The 19823-nt window shown below is 38.9% G+C and overlaps 1 protein-coding gene across 1 annotated transcript in view; it reads right to left on the minus strand.

Annotated features, from left to right (window-relative positions):
• Positions 1-2606: 2606 nt before the first annotated feature.
• CRCP (CGRP receptor component) overlaps positions 2607-19823 on the minus strand; it is a 30750-nt gene continuing 13533 nt past the window's right edge. Inside the window, exons 5-6 of the mRNA XM_027472271.3 lie at positions 12101-12158; positions 2607-3848 (exon numbers count right to left, since the gene is read on the minus strand). Of these exons, the coding sequence (XP_027328072.1) occupies positions 3705-3848; positions 12101-12158 (202 nt within the window). The 3' untranslated portion in view covers positions 2607-3704. The remainder of the gene's footprint in view (positions 3849-12100; positions 12159-19823) is intronic.

Below are 19823 nucleotides of genomic sequence, written 5' to 3' on the forward strand. Positions count from 1 at the left end.
CACGGGACCTACAAGTCAGGCAGGGGATGAACAAATTGGGCAGCCTGCAGCTCGTCCTGCTCCCTGCACAGCCTCCAAGACGAGCAGGAATTTGCTCCGGGGCAGACACTCACTTCAGTCTGTCCAAAGTCAGCTGTGTTCTAGTTAAACTCCTCTAGTTTATTTCTTCTAAGGCATGACAGTCCCAAAACCACGTCCACTTTGATTATTTTTAAAATGTCAAGGCTCTGCTGGCTTACAGCAGCTGCAAACGCTCCCGACGCAGCGTCCCGGTGTGGCTGGTTCAAAGTTTCAGGGCAGGATTCTCCGCCCGTGTAACTCAGCCCGGTTTGGCTGACCTCAAAAGCAACAGCTTGACTACGACCAAGATTTTAATAAGTAAAAATTAAGTACTTAAGTGCTAATGACAGAACCTTTTTGTATAAACGCTTTTTAAGTTCAAGGCACTCCACAGATGTTATTTAACCTTTACACGATGCTTGGATACCATTTTACTGGCTTCAGTACCATTTTTAGGTACTTCATCACTGTTGTCTGAAGACGTGCTTCAGAATAAAACCTGGCCACAGCTAAACTTTTGGAGTTCTTGGTTTGCTTTCTCAAATGCAGACTACAAACAGTTCAGTAAATGCATCACAGAAAAACAAAACAAAACCAAACACATATTTCTCCCTGCAAGAAAAGGAGAGCTTGTCAGGCAAATTCCACGTTCCTCTGGGGTCCAACAGCCTCATACACAGCCCCGCCACCTCTTCACAGTGTGATCACCCCCAAAGCAGCTCAACTCATTGTAGGGATTTCCTGTATCTTCAGCAAAACTCCCCATAGAAGTCCCAGCTTCCAATGTATGGTCCTTCCCCAGCAGCACAGCACAGCCACAAAGGAGGGGCAGCTCCTTCTCCTATAAAACAAAGCTTCTTGCTAATGAAACGTCTCCACCGATGACTGTCACACACCACCATCACGGCGGCTGGCCTCCTTAGGCTTGGGTTTACAAAAAGAGAACCCAAGACACATCCCAAACAGCTTGAAGCCCCATATATTTTGAAGTTTCAAAACAGTAGATGAATTCTGACAGCTTTCTGCCGAGAAGCACACAGAGCACGAGCGCTGCCATAACCAGAACCGTCAATCTGCCAAGACTCAAATGCACAATACGGAATAAAAATGAGGAGAGTGCAAGAAATGAAAAGGCTAAAAAAAAAAAAAAAAATCACATGCACTTTATAAATATTCAGAAAGTGCAGAGTACTCTATACTTTTCTTCTCAAAACTACAACCCGAGCTTTTAAGTGCCCAATATGCCTTTGTGTTTCCTTGTATGCTTGACATGTCACGGGGCAACAATTTCTGCACCGCCTCATCTCCAAAAGAACTAGCAGAGCGCACTGTGCTAGGTAACTGATTAGTTCAGAAAGCAAAAAGCAGCCTTGGAAGCCAGGCAGATCTTTTAGGTAATATATAGGACAGTGGAAAAATGGAATCACATAAACAAGATGACATTTGCTTTCCATAAACCATTTCTGAGTCTTGGGATTCCGAAGAACGCATCTGAAAGTAAACAGCCCAATGTGAAAAGCGTTCCCGGAGCCAGAGTAGTTCCTCACCTGTACTCAGGCGGTCAGAGATCACAGACCATAGATTTTTAAAAAGATTTCTTAACGCAATGCAGATGTTGAAATCCCAGATACCTTTAAATGTTACTAAATGTTGCATTTTCAGGAAAATTTATGTTTCTGTATTTTAACTGAGACTGAACCATGCATAAATTTAATGTATCCCTGCCTGGAATTTATTTTGATAAAAAAGGTTAACCAGATAGCAAGTGGATAGGTTCTTGTGTCTTGTACATACCACACACAACAGAAGACGACATGGATGCTGGCAAAAAGCCCTTATGATAAAAAAATAAATCAGCAATTCCCAAGATGGAACATGCACGTTCAGATATCTGTTAAAATGTCAGTGCTGGCTAAAGATACTTGCGATCTGGTCCCATCTGCTTTTCATAAGTTCAGAACATTCTTCAACAATTTAATTTTAGAAAAAGAGTACAGATAAAAATGTAAACACTTGCAACCCAAGGCCGCGGAATGTCAAACAGCATTAATGGCTGCTAAGAGTAAAAATGCTAAGTTTATAATTAATATCACATAATTCTGTGATATGATCTATTAATCTCTTATTTTATTGCCCATCTAGAGAGAAAATACAGATATATTGATATATAACAAAAAACACTGAAGTCTTTTCCCTCTAATACTACACTTAACATACCCAGTCAAAACACACCATTAGCCTTCAACCTTGGAAAGCCTTTAATGTGAGATAAATTATGTTTAGGAGGTAACAAATATATTTTCCAATACCTTCCTTTCCTCTCCAAAGATCAAAGCAGCTTAAAATACCACGGAAATGTGTATCATAAATCCCCCCAAACCAGAAGTTATCGTTCCCTTTCATATACGGCACAACTAAGGCTCAAAAAGGGTAAATTCCTTGTTTAGGATCACAAAATAAAACCATGACACAAGTGGGGAATAAAGTCAGATATTTCAATTCGAGCTCTCGTATCTCATATTTAAGCCAAAAAAAAAATCCCAGGACATACTTCAAACTTTATTTCTATTTCCAGTACATTATAACAATTATAGAAGAACAGTCTGCGGTTACAGTATAAAACCAGTGCCATGTGTAACTCATGACATTGTGTATATATACAAAAGATTTATTATAATCATCAATGCTTTCAGCACTAAATACTTAAACCTGAAATCTTTAATCAGCCAAGGCTCAGTACACAGAAAATTCTCCTTCGGCCATGACTGATTTTCATTCTTCTGCACCAGATTAGGACTGAAGTGTTGACTCATTCATTTATTCCACGGTCAACAGCATGTTCACAAGACTGTAACTAGTCTATATATAAATACTGGAACAAATGTTCAAAGGGAAAATATACACCTCACTCTTAATGTTCTTCTGTTTGTATTACTAAGAGCCTTAACATTACAGTCTAGAGCCTCAGCTGCTGTGAACTGGTCCAACTCAGCTGTGTTCAGTGGCAATAAATATTTAGCTGATGATCTCGATCTACCTTTCATCAAGTATAGACTGTCAGACATCCTTGAGAACAGTTACCCTATCAACAGATCCTCTCGCTTCCATGACATATTAGCCTACTTGAAGTTGACTGAACAAGTATCAAGCAGTTATTACTCCACGTATTGATCCCTGAAAATAGCCCTTTTCACAAACAGCTCCAAAAGTTGGCTTTGTATTGTAATCCATTCTGAAAAACAGTTGGGCAATTCAAAATCATATGAAAGCAATTATAATTATAGTACTGCTGTGATAATTAAAACATTGCCAGCTGTATATTAGCCTGCTCAGATGTACAGCTGTTACATGGGTAATGGAAAAAATACAAAAGCTTCAGACTGTCACATCATTTCTGACAGCTACACTACAAATCCAGTTACTATCACACCCCCTGTATATGACAAAATGCCAGAACTATAGCGTCCTTTTCCAGGCTTTCTTGTAAACAATCAGTTCCCTCATCACCTCTGAATAATAATAATAATTGTAACATATTTTACAAGGATGTCCAATACCAGATTAAACTGGTATCGAGTAAAAAACAAAAATATTAACCAATTCTCTGTTGCTGAAACTGTTGCCAACTTTGGTCTAGACACCTCCTACTTTTGGTCACCTTTGTCTTCAGTTGCCATTGCTGAGTCTCTCTGTTGTTCAGCCGGATCTCCTGGAAGAATACTGGTGACTGTCTGGAGAAGTGACTCGATCTGCTCTTCTGTTAGTCTTTCCTCACTTTCTTCTACCATCTGCAGGTAAAAAAAAAACAAACACATTCTATTATGATCATTAAATCCACTCTTCTGCCCTCAACTTCAAACAGAAGGACTAAACTAAGCAGGAAAAACTATTTTCAAGGGATTGAAGACATTGTAAAATGCTTCTGTAAAGAGCTCAGTCAAAGTGGAACTCTTTCAATATGTAAAAGAAAGAATGAAGAGCTCCATTGTTAACCACGACAACTGGCACTCCATAATGAGACCCTGCTTGCTTTGAAACAAGGCAAACAACACACTCGACCCAGTCTTTCCTTCCTGGTTTCTCCTAAAACCTTTCCCACTGCAGACATCAATATTTTGAGCCAGGCCTTTCATGTGGCTCATGTGCACAGCTCACTTCCAGACCTATTTTCCTAAATTCCCATGCTTTCTCCTAAGAACTGAAATGAGATAACCCAAGATTGGTTACCTGAAGCTTGGTATCTCATCCAGCACCTAGAAGGTCAGTAATTAGGGCACAGAAGAAGCCACCTAATCCTGGAGCAGTCATATTTATTGGAATTTATTTAAATTGCGAGATCCCAGAGTATAAAAGCATATAAAAGCTCTGAGAAACACAAAACATGCTGTCACGCATCAACAATAAAATTCCATAAGATTAATTAGGGACCTACTCTCACTGCGGAGCTGTGGGAACTCTCATATCACTGCTACCAGGAAAAACAACTGCCCTAATTTATAGGCAGCTGTTAAAAGGAAAAGCTTGTCAGAGGACTGGAAACACAAGCCAAATGAACTCTTCAAACGCAAATGAAACCAATTAGGATTGTGGAGTTTGCGATTTTCTTTTTTATGCAAAGTCCTTTAACATGTCCTTTGAAGAGCGGTGATTTATATTAATTACGGTTCCAAGTCACTGCAGGTTTAATCATTTCTAGCTGTAAATTGCCAGCTATTCAGACACATCGTGCCTTCTAAAAACCAGCGTGGTATATTCAATTAAGTACTCCCCACCTCCTCCCCCCGATGTCCTATGAGTCCTCTTTGCACAATCGGGTCATCTTTCAGCAGTCATTATTCACAGGTCCTTGATGAGAGGAAAGCAAGCACGCTAGGATCCACTCATGCAGCAAAAGGCAGATGAATATCCGTTTGCCAACGACTGTTTCTGGGGACTCATCCTCAAAGGATGAAATTCTGTGTAGAGTGCCTTTCAAACCATGGTCATTTCAGGAATGACTGTAGGACCCTGGCCTGAAAAACAGCCTTGGCTCTCATTACTGTCAGCTGTTAGAGTATACAGAATGAGTTAAAATATACTAAAACCACTCCTAATGTTACCTTTCTGCGTAAGCAACTGCTGCAGCTATTGAAGTGCTGTCAGATAATTGCCTTCTAGGCTACAGATGAGAGGTGATCATCTCAGCAGGTTAACCAGCTTACCCTGGAGCAGCAACGTTATACAACGAGGTATGTTACAGTGCAAAAATACGCTCTTCGTTGCCCATACTGCAGACAAAGGCATTACTCCAGCGATGACCTATACTGCTAAGTTTTGTAGAGGACCCTGAGCCTGTTTTTTGGACTGGATTACAGTGTTATTAATGACTGTTACATTCAACTTTAAAGGTGACAGCCCCACAGCAGCAGGATCTGTACAGACAAAGAAAAAGCCCACATCCTTTGGACAGGCAAAATTACTTAAGGCTGAATGATTTATGTCTCAGCGGCCAGTGTCTCCTGCATTTGTTACTGCTTTCAGATCTTCAGAAAGCTGGCACCTTGCCTGGCTCAGATTTGATTTATTGGATCACTTGAAGTCTGCCCCTCTTCCCCATTTAAATTTTATCTCTCCCTAGATACCTCCATTCCCTTTCTTCACCACACAGTTTTTACTTTAGGTACTTGCTTCAGGTGACCCAAGTCAAACACAAGGACTTATGAGAACCTAGATAATATAGTGATTTTTAGATTAGCACCAGCTCTTCTCAGCTTTTGCATTTAAGACAGAATATACTTACATGCCTAATTGCTGCTTCTTACGTGCTCCTGAGCACTGAACAAGTCATTTCTAATACGAACAATCATATTTACATCATTTGTACTGGTTGAACACGAGAGCCTGCAGGACTCACAAACGGCAGCTACGCCTCAGGACATTGACTGATGAGCTCTGGTGACTGCTCTGGCAGTTTAAGAAATCACACTTGAGCAGAAAGTTGATGAAAAAAAGCAGTCTCCAGTGTTTCAGAAGCATCGGTGCTGAAACTGATGTCTAAGGTTAAACTGTTGAGAAAAGCACCTCTAAAGAAAGATGCTGGACACTGCTCTGAGGAGTGGGTAACACGGCTCCACATTCCCTTCTGTTGACAGCTTTGTAGTCTCAGCCAGAGAGAAGTGGTAATTTCTTAAACTGCTGCAGCAAATTCATTAAGGGCTCACCTCTCAGTGCCTTAGATTTGTGCATCCTCGCTGCCTGCTCTTACACTGGGAGTTACTGATAAACAAAAATCTGTATTTTGGCAGGGCGGATGGCTTATTATTCAAGCTGATATTTCAGCACTACATGGCTGTGATACCTTTTAGAAGTTCAAAGGATCAAAAGCGTAAGTGATAATCTTTTTCTTTTTTTTTTTCCAGAGAAACAGCATGAGCAGTAATTTATGAAAACACAAGCAATTAGGAAGCAGCAACGCAGCATGCTGAAAGGAAGAGCTAAAAAAAATAAAGCACAGAGAACATGCAGACAAAGAGACAAATGGTATCTGTTTCCCTTTAGAACAGATTCAAGGGAAACAGAAGGTGACTCAGAAGTTTATTCTAGATTCAACAGATGTTTGCACAGCCTTCTGATTTGCAACTATAATACCTTTGCTACGGATAGTACAAGGAAATGAGGTTATGATACTCAGAAGAGAAAAAATGTATAAGAGAAAACAGAAGAGGGGAAAAAAAAACAAAACTGTATTCAAGTGCTGATTTTTCCAGCAAGAATTTACTAATACAGGAAAAAATCTATACCAAAACCCTCTGCTAACCTCTAACTTGCAATTGGCTGAAACTGCTCAAGCAACGGATTCAAACTGTAAGCAGTCAGGAATGCACGGTTTATACAAGGGCAAACAAAAATGCAAATGTTTTGAGTAAGTGTATGACATAAGATATTTATGTTGGCAGTGCCACACAAGCCAAATGGAAATTGATTATTCTCACAGATGATGCCATATGCAAACTGTAGGGTATCATCAACCAAAGCTCCAGCTGAACTGCTATTTTCAATATTCGGGGGTTGTACAACTGGGCAATGTTACAGGAACACAGTTTATAGATAAAAGCACCCTACTGCACAGCAAGACAAGTGTGTCTCTTTCACAGGGCTGAGCCCGAGGATTTTCTTGAACACAACAGACACAGCAGGCCACGTCATCTGTGCGTCTTCTTACATAAATAAATCCCAAGTCATTACTTTTTCAGCATTCAAGTCTATATTACCCCAAAATAACTACAGTGGCTTTTAGCAAATATCATAGCATATCAAAATATTTGATACATGTATACAACATGAATTTTCTATGAAATGCAACTATGTGGCTAAGATCAATTCAGGCCTCAATGATAACTTCTATTTCACCCAAACTGGTAACAATTAGTTATTTAACTCAATACTCTATTCATGCTGTAAGCAATTTTTATTTCCCTCCCCAGCTAATGCTCTAAACAATATAATCTATAAGATTAAAGAAGGAATCAAGCAAGGACACAACATTAATTTTATTTGGTAGCCTAATTGGTGTGCCTGTGGATGCAATAAATGGAGGCACATTCACCTTGCAGTTAGTAAATACTTTTAAACCCCGAGAAACTAGAATTAAGTTTCTTTATTGACTTTAAAAAAGCATCAATAAAATTACCTGGCCAGATTTTCAGAACTGTGGAATATATGCAAATTACTCAGAAGTCAGCTAAAGCTTCTCTACTGCTCAGCTTTGAGAGCGATCCTATCTTTATGTAGATGTCTAATATCCAATACTTCACTTGCTTAAGCACCTTCCATTCTTCCCCTCCAGCTATATCTGTGCACGGATTTCTAACGCAGCAAAGCAAAACACACAATCATCCATCACTAGGCTCCTGCTACACGAGAATGAAAAGACAAATCACTCACCAACTGCTGAATTAAACTCTGGCAGATGCCTTGCTCAGTAATGTAACCGCTACTGGGAACTAGAGCTGTATTCATTAAACAAATGTGTATGTGGAATATTTTACTACCACGCAGCCTTTCCCAGCTGCACATTTTAATAGGAGCCTTTTTTAATTGAATACTATGTATGAATTTCTCAGAGGAACAAAACAACCATAATTTCCAAATCAGAACGCTAACAGAATTATATTAAGGAGTAAGTCCCATCAAAACCTGCTAATAAATTCTCATGGCAGAAAGTTATTTGCAGAAGGTATTAAAGGTTTTATTTATCAAGTAGGTGTACCAGAAAACAGCCACTAGCCTATCAAGATAATTTCAAAGATCTGCAGTGCTTTTGCTATTCATAAAACAAAAGATTAAAATTTATACTTTCATGGTGGCATGTATGTGTACTTATTGTGTGCCAGCATGCAGACATACACAAACATATTTGTCTATATTTTTTTAAAGTCTGTGAAGCAAGGGCAAACGTTTTAGGAGCATGCTGTCCCTAACTATAATGATACCTTGTATTTTCTGATTACCGAAGAAAAAGCAAAGCACAAGTGACATCATCATCCTCATCGTGCTTCTTTTAAGATTCACTTAATTCATTTAAGATTTCAGACTAATATTTATTTTAATGTTTATAGCCTCCTAAGACAATATACTGCAAATGTTGAAGAATAAATAAAGCTGCACTGAAGAACTCTAAAAAAAAAGTTCTGGAAGAACTGAGAAACTCTCAATAATCAGTGATATTTGATTGGTAACAAACCTCAGCATCACTGAGCAGAATCGTCTGTGGGTAAAAAGCTATTGTTTACTTGAATAATAAACTAAGGATTCTATTAAAAAACAGTAAACCATAATAAAAAAGGAAATAAGGTTCCTATCACTGACAAAGCTATCAAGCATAATTTAACTCCAGTGTAGGAGTACATATTTTATGAGAAAATGACTGCTAATTCCTCCTTTAGCAGTCATTCAAAATAGTTCAGGACCAACATGCTAGTAGAAAAAAAAAAAGAACATAAAAAAAGATGGAAAGTGAAAGACTGATTGGAAAGCAAAAGAACAACTGGATTAATGTACTTCAGAGATAATTAACCAACTATGCAAAGTGGGAAGCAAAATACATTGTTGAGAAAATAAAATGTTTAGTTCCTCTAACATCTTCCATTCTCCAGCAGAGCACATTACATTATTTCCTGTTCTATAATAAAAGACAATCTGTTAGGCTGGTTACGCAGAGCGCACATCACAAGGTATGAAGCTCTCCAAGATGGAGATCTGGTTTTAAAAAGCACAGAATTAAAACCCACTTTTCCGCTGAGATAGAAGAATGTGGAGCAATTTGTTCGTTAGAAGATGCTTAATCTTCAAACCCATCATGGTTCAGCGTTAAGTAAATCTGGGCCAGTATCACGGTTAGGTCAACATCGCTGTCTTTCTTCCTCCTTTGTGAATCACTGAGCCAAGAACAACATATGTTAGAGATTAAAACAGGAGGTCAAGATAGCTGTAATGTGTACAGTGTTTTACCCAGTGGGATATGAATTAGAATTTCATGCTCCTTTTGTTGCTATTGTTGTTTGAAAATAAATCCTGGCACACAGTCCGGAAAAGACAAATATGAACAATACAGCAATTTATGCAAAAAAAAAAAAAAGGAAAAACTTGAGATCAAAAGATCATAAATGTTCTCTCTAATTATTTTTTTCAAAATTGATTTACTCTTTGCATGTTACTAAGAACATGGAATTTTATAGAGGGACAGCAAAAAACAAACAAGCAAAAAGCCAGAAAGGCAAAAATTAACAATCAGTAGTAAATTTAACTATCCTCTCCCATCAGCTAGTAAAAGCATATCAGGTAAATTTGACTCCGTTCCATGTATAGACAGCACTGATTAGAAGTTTGAGGCATCAAAACTATTTGAGCAAGGGAGAGACAGAGATATGGCTGGTTTGGTGTTTTGCTTAAAACTGTTTAAAAAAAAAAATGATTTGGCTATATTGTATGAAACTGTCAGAAATTCTCGACATCATTTATTCTAATTTCCACTTCAGGATGGACTCAAGCCTTCTGAGTGACAGGGACAAGTACAATGAAAAGCAAATCAAGGCAATTTTACACCTAGCATTCACTTCTCCGTAGGTTGTCTCTCAGCCTGCAGTGAATAGACTTGCCTGCATGAAATCTGCATATGGGTAATCTTCTCCCTCCTGACATCAAAGAATAAAATGCTGTTAAGCCTCCACAGCTCTGTATTATTTTACACTCAAAGACACTCTGGGAAGACAGGGCTTTTCAAAGATGCTGCATTGCTTCAATCTCTTTCGCCTGTCCTCACCAGAAAACAAAATGATTGATCACAGCAATCCCGAAGTAAAATCATTTCCTTCCTATGGCTGCTAGTCTCAGTATTTCACCAACAAAAATGGCCTGCAGTTTCCTAGCAGTTATTTTGTGCTCAAAAGACTTTGATGTGCTTTGATGAAAGACTTAGGTACTGCAATTTTGGGGCTGCTTAATTTAATGCAGTGTTAACAATCCAGTCAGCCTAGTCTACTGGAACACTAGTTTTGGAGAAACTTGCACTGGAAATTAGAGGGGTATTAGAACATAACAGAAGTAACCGTATCCCCAATACTTTTATGGCTATATAAATTCAGACTAGCCCCCAAATGTATTGATATTATAATTTATACAAGTTGCTTTTGAGAAAGGTTACCTATGAATAATGGGCTGATACCGAATATAGATACAAGAACAGAGGTCTGTAGGTTTTAGCAATGAGTTTTGCCTAACTTCTACGTTACAAACCTGAAAACATCTGAAGTACAACTCTTTTTCCCCCCCAGAAATCTGACTTTTAATATAAAGGCCCCATTTCCTCATACCTGCCTCCTGGGCTTCAAACATGACACAGCAAACAAATTGTTTTCAGTATTTCATTGTTAGTTTAAGGTAATGATGAACTGAGGGGAGAATGGAAAAGACAGACAAAAATCTTGTTACCTGAAAGCCACAAAAAGATTATGGCATTTCAGGCAAACAAAAAGAGACAAAACACTGCCTGCACAGGCACATAACGCATCCATGCCTGCAGCACACAAAGCTAACCAAGGTGGGAGAGAGGCTCTGCACTGAGGCTCTACATCATCGCTTATGAATAACTTCCTAAGCAAAACTCATGAAGCCTTAATGCTCTTGGTTGGGTTGCTGACAAGGCTGACACTGATCTCTTCAACCACAGAACACAGAGCTAATTCCTTGACTAGAAGCATTGTTGTATGAGATGCCTTCAGCATTACAATGTCTACTCCTTGGCTACAAAAGAAAAACAGTCCTACTGCTATCTCTTTAATCCTTCCCTTTTTTCAGCAAAATACAATCCTGTTACTACATAATTGCTTTCAGGGTATGATTATAAACAGAGGTTCTGAGTGTAAGAGATCTTTATTTTAATATCCTTAGTATAATAATCCTTTATTATGAGACTTTTTTTTTTTTTCCCCCAAAAAGATACTGCAGAGAATACAGCCCATCTATTTCTTTTTAGAAGTCTCTCTTTACATCAAAATTATGCTGAATAGATCAACGATGGCTACTTTCCATCTGCTTGTATCTATTTCTCGTTCTGCACAACTGCTCAAAACACTGTATCTGTCATTACCTCTTCCTTTTCAGAATGTTTGATTTTACTATAACATAAAACCCTGCCATAAAAACAACTACGTCATGACAGTCATTAAGAAGGGAAGTGATTACAGAGCAGCAGCAGAAAGTCTTAGGTAAATATATTCTTACTCACAATACTGTAAGTAACCTTTAATGATTCTGTTCAGCATTTTCAATATGTGACGCTGAAGTGAACTTAGGGGTGGAGAATCTGTCCAAGAGAAAGATGGGCAAGGCTCTAAGGGAGGTCTCAGAGAGGAAGCAGTTGGGATTAGAAACCATGAATGTAAAGATGTGTATAAAGGGATACGTTCAATCACCGACCATGAGAAAATAATTATTCAGCTGATCCTCACAGTTAAAGCTGCTTTCGTTTAAGCTTTGAGCAGTTAGGAGCATTGTTACTTACCAGCTGTATTTCAACTGCTGTCACAGGCCTGTGGTTAAGCAACTGCAGCTTTTCTGCTCTGTTTAGAAACAAAGAGTAAGACAATCCGCATTACTATATAATTTGAGGATCCCCCCCAAACGACTGTTATGATGCAAATACATTCCTCATAATTGGGGGATGAAAAGCCACTGCCAAGGAGAATTCTGACAGGGTCTGCAGTGTGGTTTCATACTTTAATTTACATATTTAAAAAAATTCCTTGTGTGTTTAAATGTATTGCTTTTGCCACCTATAGTCTAAGATGGCAGGGCAAAGGCCCTTAGATTATTACAGTCCAAGCATTAACAAATACGCACTGTTACTTTGTTAATTGCTGCACAGAAACGCGAGACAACTTGCCAAAGATCACAGACTCTTTTGCTATGAACAAATGACCACAAGAACAATTATCATACCTAAAAAGTTACAACCCATCAGTCAAATGGCAATAATTTATTTGTTCTCTTCGCACAGAAGAATTGGTAGGCTAAAAAAAAATTAGCTCAAAACCACACAGCCATTTGTACTGTCTGCAACCCACACAGTTTATGCCAACGCATTTTTTCTTACGCTATTACAATGGGCTAAGGCCATACTGCTGCACTTATGTCTCTGGGCAAAAACAATGGCTTCGAGTCCTCTGTTCCCATGCAAACCTTGCTTCCAGTTGTGTTACTACAGCGGGTGGGAATCATGCAGCAAACCAGCTGGGGGACTGAGGTGGAATGTAAAGACAACCTCTTTTTCCTGGTTTGTTTTTAACTTGACTCACTGCAGTCCATAAAGAGTGGTATAGCCATAATCAGCGTAGTAACAGATACAAAAAAAAAAAAATCACCAACACCCAACCTCAGTCAGAGCTGGGTTGTAAAGATATGTCACTTATTGCAGTTTAAAAGACAAGGAATAATTCATTAACTTACAGTAACTCAAAACCTTGGTAACCTACTCACACACTATGGCAGAAAGAATGCAAATTTGAAGTCATGGGCCTTTACCACAAAGCACTTCAATCCGATATTAACCTCTTTTCCTGTGATTTTAGATACCAACTGTGTTGCATCTGTATTTTTAATGCTTGGTTTTCATTCTCCTCTGCCTACTGGGGGGAAAGCCAGGAAGATTAGTCTGGCATTGGTATTTAAACACAAAACACTTTAATATTCACTGTTTAGCATCACTGAAGCCAGTGGCAAAATTCCTGGCACATTCAGGACCACGATTACACTCATCCAGCCTCACTGTTTGTCTGGATTCTTTTTAGCCACTAGCAATGAGCTCTACTTTTTCACCAAGTAAGCAAGAGATCTCACAAATTTCCATTTAAACACTTTGACCATTGAAACAGAAAAAAAAAAAAAAAAGGTACGAGGCAGAAAATTTGACTGACTTTTAAAAATCTTTTTTTTTTTTGAAGATGTGATCAAACAAGTATTGGCCTGAAATTCAAACCACAACATTTGAGCAACAGCTTTGTAGCCAAAAATTATTCCTTTTACACCCTACTGAAAGAGAAATCATTCCAACAGCAAAGTCAAAAACCAACTGGCATATGCTAGCAAGGCATATTTCATTAATTTCAGAAGCTCAGATCATTGACATTGACCACATAACAGAAACACGGCCAATGATCTGAGCTGGTCTTTGTGTTTTAGTGCAGAAAAGCACAATCATACAGCTTTGCTAAGGGTACAACAGATGTTTAAAAGGACATGCAAAACTGTAACAGACAGGTTTTATAAAAAAATAAAACTACAGAGTAATAATAAGACATGCAAGGAGCAAAGAGAATTGAACGTGTATTTTCTGGGAAAAAGCTTGAATGATTATTACCCAAAATACATGCGTTCCTAGCAGCCATCTACTTTTATGCAATACTTTGTCACACACGTTTGTGTGTCTAAATGAGAAGTGACAGTTAGCACATACCGTCTTCCAGCCTGTGTTACAGGAGTGAACCACACTTCTGAGGAATTAAAGCTTGAAATGTATTATTTAAAGGGCATCTTGAATGTGTACTTACACTGATTCCTTAGAGTTTCCCTTTGGTTCTGCGGGACCCGTGGGTGGTTTTGAAAGGGAACTTTAGAGCTTTCAGATGCTGTAACTCACAGCCCAGGGCTCTCACAGGCAGGCCTTTACAAACAGCAGCTCAACGCCCGTGTGGCTGGAGGTGCTGCAGAGATGCTGCCTCATTTCACGCGGCCTCTGACACTGCCTTTGAAACCTAACCCCAGCTATCAGATCCTAACTTTGTAAGGCACCTCGATACTTTATCATTCATGTGTGTGCACCAGAAAATGCTCCAAGCCCAAGGTGTTTACGCTTGTCAGGAGAAGCCTTTGACAAGTGATGCATTGCTCCAGTGTCTGGGCGGAATCTAGTATTTAATACACCGAATTTAATACTTCTCAAGGCTGTCGGCTGACACCCAAACAGAATAAGACCCTTCATTTACCTACCCAACACACAGAACGAGCAGCACTAGAATAAAAATTTCCTGGCTGACGTTCCCAGAGTGACCTGAAGGAAAAATCATGTACTACCAAAGACTGGATGAGCTAATGGGCCTATTTTTACCTAAAATGTCCACGATTGCAAGTGACTTGGTGATGGAACTACGGGAGACCATGGCTCAGTGCAGACAGCTGCTCTGCTGATACCAAACAATGGACTTAATTGTATCAGAGGGTTTTGTGGTGTGTGTTTAGTGACCCTGAGAACAGAAAATAGCTCTGAAGAGACGATACCTTGATTGCTGTTTTTCAACAAGAGACCCAGCCTCTTGGTGACAAAACCAAAGTCCTAAAAAATAAATCATCATAGTAGGCATTGCTGTATCCTTTGAAGGCTCCATTAAATAATGGAGAAAAGGGCTGTGTGGCCATGGACCCTGATCAGGACTGCTCCCTCCTCCTTGGGACTTCATAGTGCCCCGAGAAGGATCTGTCCTTTCACTCATGAACCATACGGTACACCCAGGCAGCAGAAATCCAAGGTGATGCTGGGGAGAAGGTCCTTTGTGGCAGCTACGTTATAAATCAGTGTTTTAAGGGCAATTCCTCCTGCAGTGACTACATTCTCTCTTTTCTCCTGCAGAATAATTGTTTACATTCTCTTCGGTATCCTATTAACAAACCCATTGGCAGCATAGGGTTTGGTCCTGAACTCTGAAGGCTGGGATTTTACAGACAACACAAAAGAATCAGAATTAGCCTAGTTACCCAGAGATATTCATTCGGTTTGGGAGAATCAAGGATGAAAGCCAAATATGCTTCCATTGGTGGGAAGCAGTCAGTGTGCTGCCTTTGTTTTCCCATGCTAATCACTTGTATCTATTTATTTAGCAGCTTGATGTTTACAACAAGAGACTATTAACAGCATGGCTGACTTTAATACTGAGCTGAGAACACCGCTGTGTTGGCTGCCTTACTGTCAAAACCGAAGTATTAATAGCTGCTGCCGTTTGCTACTGTTATAAGCAAGGAAAAGATGAAATAAAACCCTAACATTGACAGAAATAAGAATAAACCTTATCCCAGAGTTGAAATTGAGAGCAGGTCACTTAAGGAATCAATGGAAAAAAAAAACACAAACCCTACCTGCATAAAATTGTAGCAAAAGACATCATCACACATAAAAGCAGGAGTCTTAACAAAAGTAGGTAAAGAATATTAATTACATCTTCGGCATGAAAAGAACCTAATTCATCTGACTAAGTATAGGAAAAGTTTAGTGCTTTTTCCTCGAGAGCTAGGAAACTGCTTGTTTCGGTGCCTGGAACACTTGATGGAGACACAGAAGCTGGTGTTCTGGTCCTGGCTTTTGATGCTGTTTACTTTACGGTCCTTGGCCAAACACAAGTCTGTGCCTCAGTTCAAGACATCTAGAACAGATAACATTTACAGCTGTCACAGGAGAACTATGAGGATAGCTATTTGTAAAACACTTCCTCCCTCCTCCTAAAGCCCTACTTACAAAAATAGACTTTTATGCTCACTGTTTAATGAATTCATACTTTATACAAGTTTCTCATTGCACCATACACTCACATACGGCTCCTGAGATCAGAACCTTTTTAAACAAGTCTTTCTTTGCTTTTGCTGCGTGACACACCCCAATGCAATCTCAAACCTACTCCAAATCCTCAGACAAAAAGAAAATAACAAAAAAAGTTATTTGACTTGGAGATACACTTCTTCATTTTTCTTTTTTTCAGAGTGATACCTTTGAAATTTGTTGCCAACAAAGTTTCGGAGCCCAATAATCAGGATCAAAACTTCGCAGTCATACTATGCCTGCACTAAAGAATGCAAATCTTACTTATCCAGAGCTATTTTAAAACAGGTAGAGCTCCATCTTGTTTGTTACAGAAAGATTCCTGGCAAAGCAGGCAACAACAGAAATAAATTAAAAGCAATTAATTAGTGAAACTGTTTGTGTTTCCTGAAGACAAGAAATGCAAGCAGAGAGTAAAAAAAGGTCACCTCTCAAAGGCTTATCTGCTTATAAGCCACTAACACTATTATAAATTATTAGGGAACAGGTAGAAGTTATACAGTCAGGACAAACTGATCTCAAGAGTATTATTTTAGCGAAGATGGTATCATTCAGAATATTTCCAGTTTGCAAAATGCATACAGAAGAACAAGAGATTATCTGCAAGTAAGTCATTAAAGTGTGTTATCTGAAATATTTCGTGCCTGGTTTTGATCTGCAAAGCTCCCTGCTGGAAAAATGACTCAGAACATCAAAAAGGAATTAGCAGCAGGGCATTAAAAAAGAAAAGGCAGCTAAATAAATGACGTCTTTTATCTGAAGGTGCTTGAGTAGGGGTTGAAGGGTTTTTGAAATTATAAACACCAATTAACACCAAAAAATAACAATTTTTAGCCATGTTAACACTATACAGTTAAGATTTAAGCAATGTGTTTGGTTTATGTACATAGAGATTCACTGTGATGACACAGCAATGACCAACTATTCTGTAACCAACATCTGAAAACTGGTACCTAGCCAGGTAGTTATTTGCTTATCAATCCAAGTATCATCCTGATAACAAACACGTAAGTTGTTTTATTCTGATAAAATATGTGAAGGTGGCAAAAGAGATAATTGACTGTAAAAAGAAATTCACTCCAAGTATGAGATCTGAGAAGCTCTGGTCCTAGCTCTTCTTCCTGCATGTAATTTCTGACCTTCCCTACAATAATGAAGAGTGACTAGAAGAGTGCTCTGGGCATACCTTTGCAGCACACACACACAAATACCCCTGCAGTTCAGTGTTCCTCCAGAAGACTGGAAAATCCTCAGCCCCCAAGGTGAGCAGCAAGCAGGGAATCACTGCATGCAACAGGAGTCAAAGCTCAGTACTCACTGCACTGATTTTTTTCCTGACACTGCTATCAAAAATTGACTGTTGCAATCCGAGTCTCTGTGCACCAGGGGTTTCCTGACAGCACGCACATAAATTAGGTCTTTTTCTACCAGAAATAAGCTTAAAGGAAAGCAAATGTTGCAAGCCTGCACATGCATCAGTATCAGTGCTGACTGCACGATTTTGCACAGGCACAGACATAATAAGCCTGAATTTAGCTCATGCTTCGTTACACCTAAAAAATGCAAGGAACTTTTCCCAACTCTGATGAATCCGCTTTTACACCTTCTACAGCAAGCATATTTACACTCATGTTCATTAAATAAAGAGGATAACTCTTTCATCTAAGCAGACAGTGAAAAATATTTCCAGCATGTTTCCTCCAGAATGCACGTCTTTGTATCTTCTTTGGACTGTCTGGATTTTAGTAACACTGGTGGGAACATGAAAGCTCTTAAAGAGATGAATACATACCAAAGATGAGTGATGGGTGAAACTCATTTTCTCACATAAAACCAAGATCAGAGTTAATTGTCTGTGTGCAGATTCTTACATGATCTGCCTAGTGAGAAATCCCAAATGGGGATCACTGCTGTTAGGCTCAGCAGTGCCTCCCTGCTTCTCGACCACATCCAGCAGTAGCTGAGACTCAACTAGTGCCAAGATCAGCATTTCCAGCTGGGGGCTAAATGAAATCGAGTGGGCTTTGGGACATACAAAGCTCAGGCTGCTGGAGGCAAAAGTGCCCAGAGTTACAGGAGAAGAAAATGACTCTGAGGTCCTCGTTTCAGGGGAGAGTGTAGGAGGTGAGGGTGTACGATTACTACATACTCAAGGCCAAAAAAAGTTCTCCAGTAAGACAAAAACCAGTCCTGTGTTCAAGATTACCTTGTGTATTTTGGGTAGACAGAGTGGACAGCACATTGATACAGCGCATAATAAACTCAATTTCTAAAAAACAATAAAAATGTTAGATACTGTCACGCAAATTAAGACAAAATTTATTATCTTCTACCAGCAGTGAGCCAAATATTTCTAGCATTTATATTTTAGCCAAAATCTTGTATTATATGTCGTTGCATTGCCCATTTCTATCTACTGAACTCCTAAACTGTACATAACTATATACGCACATCTACTTTGATCACCTAGGAACAAAAAGTAAGTTTCTAGTAACATCTATAGCCTTAGCTAAGAAGAGAACAGTGTTAGTGCCAAGATACAGCACACAGAGCTAAAAAAAACACACTAAAACATCTGTAACCACAAAGGCAGATTTATCCAAAGAACGTATGCTTTTCAGTTGCTGGGAAAATTATAAAATAACAGCAGTGTACGTTAACAGTGTATTTTATTACTAACTGAAAACATCAGACCCATAAGGCAAATCCTATGGTCTTGTGTTAACCAAGACAACTCTTGTAAAATCTGGTCTGAATCAACACCATGGGATTTGGCCTATTGATGAGCAGTCCTGAGCTGTGGTCTGCACAGTCACAGCCCCAGTTTGTGCATGGTCAGCAGAAACATACCCGGCTCTGTTCCCTACACAGGGGTTACCACTGAACGTGAATGCTGGTACAGTCGTCCAGGATGAACCGTAAGAGCTGATCACTGTATCTTAACACAAAAAAAATGCTACAAAGGATTAATTTGAAATACCTAGATTCAGTGGGAAGTAGTCGTCTTTTTCAAGACTATTAGATGATCCTATTATTAAACTAACACCACCCTGTCTTTGGTGTTGAATATTCACTTTGAAAGCTCTAGAGGAGACAAAAATTACAGTGGAAATCATTCGGTCTTTACTGTCCTCAAGGTTTATCTTTGTTGTAGATTTTGGCAGTAACAAGGGAAAATACTTTCCAGAAGTACTACTGATTTTCAGCTCAATATTTCCTTGAAAGTGTTGAGTTCAAGACAAAAAGGGCAATGCTTATGCCCCATTTTTAAAATTTAAATATGCAGTGAAATGTGATTAATCCCAAATTAGATCCAAGGCAGGTTATCTGTAACAGGAAGAAGTACAAGAAGAGCCAATTTGCATTTAACTGCAATTACAGAGCACAAGTTTAATAAACATTCTTTTCATGTGATGGCATTCACACTACCTTAAAAATATGAAACCATTCCAGAGACTAAAACTGGAAAATTAGCTGCTAGTGGCACACTCTATTTCCAAGTACAACATGGCTTACTGTACTGAAGCAGTAGCCAAAGCTTGAGGCCTTAACAAGGTAATATAAAATTCACTATGATGTCAGTTCAGAGTTCTTCATTTAAAAAAAATCCCTCAGTTCTACAGTTTCAATTTCACCAAACTAA

This window comes from Anas platyrhynchos, chromosome 20 (assembly GCF_047663525.1).
Source record: "Anas platyrhynchos isolate ZD024472 breed Pekin duck chromosome 20, IASCAAS_PekinDuck_T2T, whole genome shotgun sequence".
Lineage (NCBI taxonomy): Eukaryota > Metazoa > Chordata > Aves > Anseriformes > Anatidae > Anas > Anas platyrhynchos.